The sequence below is a fragment of the Electrophorus electricus genome, chromosome 17 (genome assembly GCF_013358815.1).
Source record: "Electrophorus electricus isolate fEleEle1 chromosome 17, fEleEle1.pri, whole genome shotgun sequence".
NCBI lineage: Eukaryota > Metazoa > Chordata > Actinopteri > Gymnotiformes > Gymnotidae > Electrophorus > Electrophorus electricus.
This window is the reverse complement of record NC_049551.1, coordinates 12,154,843-12,163,506: the sequence shown is the minus strand read 5'-3', so window position 1 is coordinate 12,163,506 and position 8,664 is coordinate 12,154,843. Positions and strand designations below refer to the sequence as shown.

Genomic DNA, 8,664 nt, shown 5'->3' with positions numbered 1-8,664 from the left:
TTACTTTAGGTTGGTGGTTTGAAAATGATAAAGCTATGCAGTAGCTATGTGTTTGTGTTAGTGAAAACATTTCTGAAAACACCAAAATGCGTTCAGCAAACAGTTTTCATAATACAAAAGTGTTTGTGGTATTTGTCTTTATAGGTTTGTAATGAGGTTGTTCAAGCAAGATGCGGGGACAAGTTGCAGACGCAAGAACATGTTTATTTGAACATATAACATTTAGCACGCAGGCTAACGAGATCAAAACACCGACAACACAAACGCGTAAACTATAGACTTTTATACATGTATACTAATGACATAATGAGGAGCAGGTGTGAGACACAGGGAGGGTGTGGCCACTTTAACGAACACATACAGAGGCGTTTGGGGGAGTGGCCGTACCATGACATGTATTAGTAATTTATTTATTTATTTGTTTTTATTTATTAAGCTCAGTTTGCTCAGAATACCCTTGCCTTAAATGAGCAATAAGTTATTTTTACTACTAAAAAGTGGTAAACAATATTTACAAAAGTGATTATTTTTACATTTTTTGTCTTTAAAATGCAGCTCACATAAGAATAAACAAATTACTCTGAAACCCTCAAACGAACCAATTTATGCTCCGTAGAGCAGGCCACACATGGGGGCGGCCATGTTTTAAAATAGTACGGAATATCTGAAACATCCAGGACACTAGATACCAATATAATGACTATTTCATAATGTGAAATTGCTTCTTTAAAGTCTATAAAGTCCATCAGTCGTCTACTTCCATCTGGTGGCAAACGGCGACTACTCTGAAGTATTCCTAACTCTACAGCAATACTTTACTGTTTTATTGTGCAAAAGTATATTTGTGGGTTGCAAACAATTAGTGTTAAGGCATATTACTGTCAATTCCCAGTGGAATCTGTGTTATTTGCTTGTTATATGTTACACATATGAGGAATTTGTAATAGCTAGTGATTATGTAAAATACCAAGTGGACTGCAAAATGGACCATTCTAAACAAAGTAGTCACAGTGACATGGTGGAAGGTGTTGTCTGTAGGTTAAGTAGGTTAGAAGTGCTGCTGGAACTCATCAATGAATGTAATTTCTGGAATGCTGAAATCTGCATATCCAACCATCAGTGCTCCGTTGCTAAGTACACCTGTGATAATAATTATACTACTGATGAAGATTTGGAGGATGACCTTAATGGTGCATTGCATAAAATGTTTACACCTACAAGGTTTCTACAAAGTTGTTGGTGAATGTATTTGAGGGATTAAAAATGCATGTTGTCCATATAAACATACTCCATGGGATGTTTACTTTAGGTATAACTATCATATATGTGTACAGATAAGATGCTCTATCTCGTACAGACAGTTATGAGTATAGTCTGCTGTGTTTCCTTTCTCTTACATTCAGATAGGATTTAGTTTTATTCATATATACAATATAAATGCATGTAAATATGTATAAAGATAAAGCAAATTATTGTTTTAAACTGAATTGACCTCAGATATTTGCTGTGAATGTTTTGTTAACCACTTTCTCTCTCATTGGAGATGAAAGTAAGGCGTGCACCGGTGTATGGGAACAGAAGGAAGTACGGTGGAGGTACTTGAGCCGCTGACGCGAATACCCAACGCTGGCCTATGATCTGAGATGAGTGGGACAGTTTAGACATACAGGCCGTCTTAATCGGCAATGCCTAGTTATATCATAACTAAAAGTACATAAAAAGCGTTTGGTAGCAGTTTGGGGATATCGTATTTTACATGTTCTTATTTGAAAATAATCGCCATCGATACAGGAAACATCTTATGTGGACAATTCTGACAAAGATTTTGTTTAATTCCGACATCGCAAAGCATTTTATCCTTACAAGAAAGTTCTCAAAAGGATGTTTATTTGAAGCATACGTAAGTAACGGACTAAAATAATTTATCTTAATATGTATTACGGAAATAACGAACTATGTATCATTCAATTTCGAAAAATGTGATTTCTTGCGTAGTTTTCTGCGTACTAACATTATATATGTATCACTTTACTTCTTGATGTGGCTCTAACTGCTAAAGAAAGCTATAGGCAATACCAAGATATATGTCGCAAGGGTCTGCCGTCTGAATATCGCAAAGTAAACTATATCTTCAACCTGAGTAATATTATATTTATGTAACAAAAATGCGTCATTTTAATTTTGACAAATGTTGATCTCAGATGCACAGTCCTCGCACTCAGGCTACATCTAAGACGCACGCGCCGAATAGATTTTGACAAATGTTTCTGGTGTTTGTGTGTGAGAGAGAGAGTAGAGAAAATGAGACAATAAAAAAGAGTGAGATTGGCAGTAGAATATACACAGATGGTGCATTCAGTGTGTATTTGGTGTTTGGGTTAGAGATTGAAACTTAAGCCTACGGCTGCACTTATGGTGAAAATAAATAATTGCATGATTGTCCCACAGATTGGATTAGGGTTTTTGAAATATTCATTGGAGATGACGTTTTTAAGAAAACTTAGCTTGTATCAGTTATCCTTTTTCTCGAGGTTACAGAGCAGGGTTCACTAACAGTCACTCTGGTAGCTCAAGATTGTTAATTATACTTGTTATGACTATACATAGTCGTTAATGGAGGTAAATCATCTGTTTTCAAGTTAAAGAAGACATCTGCTAATATGAGTATATTTGTACTGTATTATCGACGTATGGGTGTAACTTTAACTTCCAACTCAGGTTTGGATTGACGGTCAGAACCATTGGGTTTCTCTTTTACACCGCTTGCTATGGCTATATCAAGTATGGTCACATGGTTTATTCACGCTCAGTCAATAATAAATGCAACAAAATACAGCCAGTTATAAGTGCAATAAGTATCCATGATATGGAAATTAAGACATAATGCATCATATATTCTTATTATTCTGGATTATGTGAAGTGCAAAGGAGCAATGAGCTGCTACTTACATGAACTGCCTGCATCTTGCATTACACCAAACATAAACACACTGGCTAATATATTTTTCCAATATATATTTAATGTATACATATTATATATATATATATATATATATATATATATATATATATATATATATATATATATATATATATATATATATATATAATTTTTTTTTTTTTTTTCCTTGAAATGTATAGCCATCTCTCTTGCTGATTCCATACAGTATCTAAAGGTCCAGAAGTCATTCTTGGAAACTGAGACACATTTGTTTGACCTCTCAGCAACATTGTTTATATGTTTGCATTCAGAATCCCCTCCTCCGCACCATTGAGATTTGCATGTGGTTCTCCCATTCCCTGCTGGTTTGGAAGTGGAAGGCTTCCTCTATATGTTAGAAGAAATCAGTGAGTGTTATGTATTCTCTTCTTGGAAACCTATTATGTGGAATTGTGTCACTGTGTTATTGTGTCACATTGTGTCACTGCATCTTGGGAAAACCTGTGTCTGATTTCATCCCATTTAAATCGGTTAAAGCTTTTAGTGTCTTCTGCAGAAAGTGGGCACCAAGTAATCTCTTTCTGTAATTTCTGTTATTTAGGAAATATTTTATAAACATGTTTTGTGTACATCAGGCTGTAAGATCTGTTCAGGCCATGAGTTGAAGGCACCAACTTTTACTGGAACTGAAGTGAAGGAAAATAGGTTTAGCATCCCTGGCTTCTACAGACCTACCCATTTGGCTGATTAAATATTTGATCGCTTCAGCAGGGAACTTGCAAAATGGCTCCACTCAGCTGTTCCTTTCGCTCTGTGAGCAAGTGTTTGAGTAGCTACACTAACATACTTGGCATGGGCTGGCATCTGTGTGTGGAATGTTTATGGGTAAACGTAAAAGTGGTTACCATGGACAAATGACTACAGGTGGTTTAGAAACATCATGCTACTGTTTGTTTTGTCCTTCTCTCTGTCTTGTGCAAAGACAGGACCTCTTTCAAGTGTCCCTTGTACTGTAGTATGATGTGAGTTTTGTTTTTGTTTTTTTTACTGACATCTCCTTTGTTTTCTTATAGAGACAAAATACCTAGCATATAGGTCTGCAATTATTAGTACCTTGTAATAGACTTTGAACCTGTCCTTGTCTTTGTTCACACCAGCCACTTTCACATGTACATTTACATATGTATAAAGTAAAAAATAATAGATTGCATAATGTTCTAATGTGGCTAATGTGTTGGAAGAAACCAAGATGATAGACAACACTATTATGCACAAGAGATGCAACCTTTGTTCCTGGAATTTGTTAAGGTTATTACTTGATCTTTAGCACAGTCATTAAACAGATTGGGTTTTGATGCACTTTAGCCTTAAATGGTGCTATAAACTCCATGACTGTATTACCAGACTATAGTGGGTTCAGGGATGCATTTGGCCAATTAATAGCAGAGTTAGATGTATTAAAATAATCCCCAACACACTAATTGTGAGATGTTTCTTTTAACTGTATGTACTCACATATCTGGAGCACAGTGTAAAACTGGAGTCCAAAAATAGAATGAATGCTCAAAAATTAGGAATTGTTAGTGTGTTGAACCTGTTTTCTAGCATCTGGTGAGGTTGAGCAGGTGTGTTTTTAAAAAGAAATTTCTCTTATGAATCCATGCTATTTTCGAGCACATGAGGTGACAGTTTTTCATCTAAGCACACTGTAAACTTCTGTACATATGAGTTGTAAAATATGTGTTTTACGACTCATATGTACTCATAAAACAAAGCCATTTTCAGATGGACAAAACCATTTTAATCTTTTTATTCATAAGTATAGATCATACATGATCACTATACAGATGTACAAACATAGGCATACTATTTTTATACTTTTGAGTTTCCATGAATTGCATCATTAGGGGCCTATGCAGCTCAACTGTCCAAATTGCTGTCTGTCACATATTCTGCTTTCATCTGCTGATGATTATGGTATTTACTATACAGTGGTCCCATGTACACTGCCTTATGAAAGCCATTAAGTCTAGATACCCAAACATCTTGGAAATAGGCTTTTTATTTGAGATTACTTTTTGCAGTTCAGATATAATAAACATATGACATAATAATAAGGATGAAAGCTTTCTGACTGTCCCCTACAGAATGACAGCATCAAAAACTTGAGAATGTTTTCAAAGTAATACTTACTGGTTTACTGATTCTAGCATTTTCCAAAAGCTATTTCCATTGATTACCTTAATTAGAATATGTTTTAGTGTGAGTAGTGAGTGTGGATAGAAGAACATTGAATAAAATTTGACCTGAATGTTCCTTTCAGGAAAGAAGTGACATATGGCTGTTTTACCATGGCACTGAAGTGGCATTATCTACCTGTAATCATATCTGTTGCTGTGGTCTGCTTATTTGGTGAGTTTGTTTGTTATACCACACACACATACACATGAATATGTACAAAGACTCACATACATGACTTCAGTAACCTCCAGGCTCCTGCCTCTTTTCTATAAACATCATCGCTAAAGTGAAATGATATGGTTACTGCTGCAGCACAGTTTATACTGTATTATACACCCCTGGCAGTGTTTGGTATAAGTAATATATCCTCCTTGCTGTGTTAGATGTATCTGGTGGTGTGGGTCTGGTGGTGCACAGGAAACAGGGGAGCTCAGCATTGCTAAAATGCAATGTGGCTCTTCCATCTGAAGGCCCAACAGCCACCCTCTATGTGGTGGAGTGGGTACGCCAGGGCTACGACACCCCTGTCCTCATCAAGTTTGGAACATATGTGCCACGTATCCATCCACACTATGAAGGTCAGTTTCCAAAACCTTTGCCAGTTTTTGAATTTATTTCAGTTCGTGTGTAAATATCAGATATTCCACAGGCATTAACAATGTACTTCAGCAAGCTTAAGTTGATCACATATATACTCATCAACTATTTTAATATAAACACCTATACTTATTACTCACTTTATTAGATGGTCCTGTCTTATAAATATATTTTGAATGGGTGAAGATTTCAAGATTATAGTCCACATGTTGCTATTAACAATGTTTTTGCTATGTGCTATCCACTTCACTGGTCAATTTTTGACCACAGGACTATTGCTGCTGATCAGATATTATTTGGCTAGCAGACCAGGGTCATGGCATGGTAATGGGTGTATCAGGCACAACAGTGTTTCTGGAGTTTTTACACATGGTGGGATAAGAGTCATCTGCCACTAAAATGAATCTTCCAGCAGTGGCCTGTAAGTTTAAATGATGCATGCAGAAACAGGTGGTCTAGAGTTTTCAACTGTACACCTACAAGGTGTTTCTAATATCTAATAACTTGGGGGATGTATGTATATCATAATACTAGTTTCATAAATTTGGCTCACCTCTAGCTTATAACTATCTTGTTACTTCATCATTGCTGAGTTGTGTGTGCTTGCTGTAACCATACTCTTGTGGGTCTGGTGGGATCTGTTTGCTATTCATCTCATTGAATAATTCCGTATTGTCTGCTCTGGGGATGACACAAAGCCTTCTCTGGGTAAAAGAGTCTTTCAGTAGACTAGGAAAAGTTTTTTCTTCCTTGTTTTCCTGAAAGGGCACAGACAATGGTCGTAATGTGGAAGGGCAGGGCAGGTAATGTAGTAATATGAGAAGCTACTGGGTTTGCGAGAGATTTGTAGTGGGCTGGAGGAGGGTTCAACCACATGGCCTTTCATTAGGCCACAGAAACACTTACTTGACCTCACACACTCTGTGGAGATCGCAGCGAGCTATGTACCTGTCTGTCAGACTGGTACCCAGATGATAAAGTCATCTTATTATAAGGGTCATTATAAGGCTCAGTTTGACCAATGATTATATGATTAATAGTTCACGGAGATGACTGAATGATATTCTTCTAATTGTTAAGTCTAGCTTTCATTTACTGTCAGGGAAATTATAGAACTGTTTGAAGTCAGTGTCATCATAATAGATAGCAGCTGATGTGACCAGTTGACATGATTGCAGTTATTTTACTTTGATTTTTGTTTACCTATTCCCAGAGAAACAGTTCGCTGTTCTACCCAGACAGATGATTAAAACCTTTTATGCAGAGATGATGATGCTAAACAAGCCTTAAGTACCAATAAGTACTCTTAAGTACTCTTTTTTCAGCCATCCAGATCCAACCATTTCTGCATGGTATCTACTCTGACATACAGCTCTACATATCAACTTATACATTTACTTAAATTGTTTATGGCACTATGTCTGTTGCTATTGAAAAGCTGCTTTAATTTAAAGGTTCTATAAATAAATCACCACCTTGCAATCTGGCTCTAGCCATGGAGTTTTCTTTTTTGATGATTAGCCCTCTGGTTTTCAAAAGTTATTCTTCTGAGGACTAAAAAGCTAGAACTGACTACTAGAAAAGGAATATTAAAATACACGATTGCTTCCTTTTCTGTCTTCTTTGCAGTGGAAGCAGCTCTCTAGAGTCAAGTTTAATTCCTATTTGAGCACATATTTTCAATGTTGCCAAACTGGGAAACAAAACACTTTTTTTCTGAGTAAAACAACAAAATTAAAGACATGGATGTCTGGGATGATTTGGCCTCTCCTATAACAACAAGATGAGATTTTTTTGTTTTGTTTAAACAACAGAAGGTTTAAACAGACGTAAGTACTTAAGTGAAGTGAAGAGACTTAAGTGAAGTGAAGATGACTCCTTTGCAGTGGTGGTTGCAGGGGACAGTGAAAGGATAGTATGAGGTTTGGAGGAGGGAGAGCTTGATGTGAATTTCACCCCGTTTAGGCTATACATCATTTCAGGTGTCAGTTCTGACACACAGAATGCCATCACTGATGCTTGCTGACAAGTGTCATTGTGTTACAGTAAAATTCACACATGACAACAGGTGTATTGTAGTGAAATGCTGTAGTGAAATGCTGCAGTAATAAAATTGCAGAAAGCTAGACTTTGAACTGATTATTCGTTTTGTATATCCTGTGAATAATTGAATAAAGTAGTGGTTCAGATGCTTTGGAAGTGTTGAACTGCACATTTTCACTGTGATAATAAACTTTCCTTTATGCTGAGGGGAAAAAATCATTGCAGCCCTAAGTTAAGTGTTTTGTTTCGTGTTAGGATGTCATCTGCTTTTTTCTGGTTGCATTTCTTAGCAACAAACACATAGATATGCTAATATAAATATACATGCACACAAGTGTACTGTACATAAGTATTGTTATAATATTACATAAAATGTGTTTCAGGCTCATGTGACCCAAGTGATTATGGACACCCATATACCATATGGTCATACTTATTACAAAAACCCAGAGGCTGAAAATGCATATTAAATAAGTGACATTGATGCTGGCATTACACCTTACATGCTGGTTTCACTGCCCCAGACAAATTTCCATAGTCAGAATAAAATGATGAGTTTTGCTATAACTGTGGTGCACTCCTATCATCTTGATCGTTTGGTGTAAAGGCGGTTAGGATAGCTGTCTTAAATTGTTCTTTTCTTGTCTTGACATTCCAATAAAATCAGCCACATTTAATATCATCATGAGTTTTTAATCTTGGCTCATGCAAATACTGACGTGACATTGCCAACAATGAAAAGGTGAGCTAAAGAAGTAGTAAAGCAGATACAGGATCATCTCTGGCAGGTAGATGAGAGACATGGAGGGGACTCTGGGTATGCCTCAGAAATCAAAGTTTAG

At 36.4% G+C, this 8,664-nt stretch overlaps 1 protein-coding gene across 2 annotated transcripts in view; it reads left to right on the top strand.

Annotated features, from left to right (window-relative positions):
- The first annotated feature begins 1,655 nt into the window (after positions 1-1,655).
- igsf9a (immunoglobulin superfamily, member 9a) overlaps positions 1,656-8,664 on the top strand; it is a 24,189-nt gene continuing 17,180 nt past the window's right edge. Inside the window, exons 1-4 of one of the 2 annotated variants that reach the window (XM_035535214.1) lie at positions 1,890-1,900; positions 3,253-3,348; positions 5,265-5,353; positions 5,566-5,760. In XM_035535214.1, the coding sequence (XP_035391107.1) occupies positions 5,293-5,353; positions 5,566-5,760 (256 nt within the window). In that variant the 5' untranslated portion in view covers positions 1,890-1,900; positions 3,253-3,348; positions 5,265-5,292. Of the gene's footprint in view, positions 1,901-3,252; positions 3,349-5,264; positions 5,354-5,565; positions 5,761-8,664 lie in introns of both variants that reach the window. The other variant, XM_035535215.1, reaches the window with a different exon arrangement.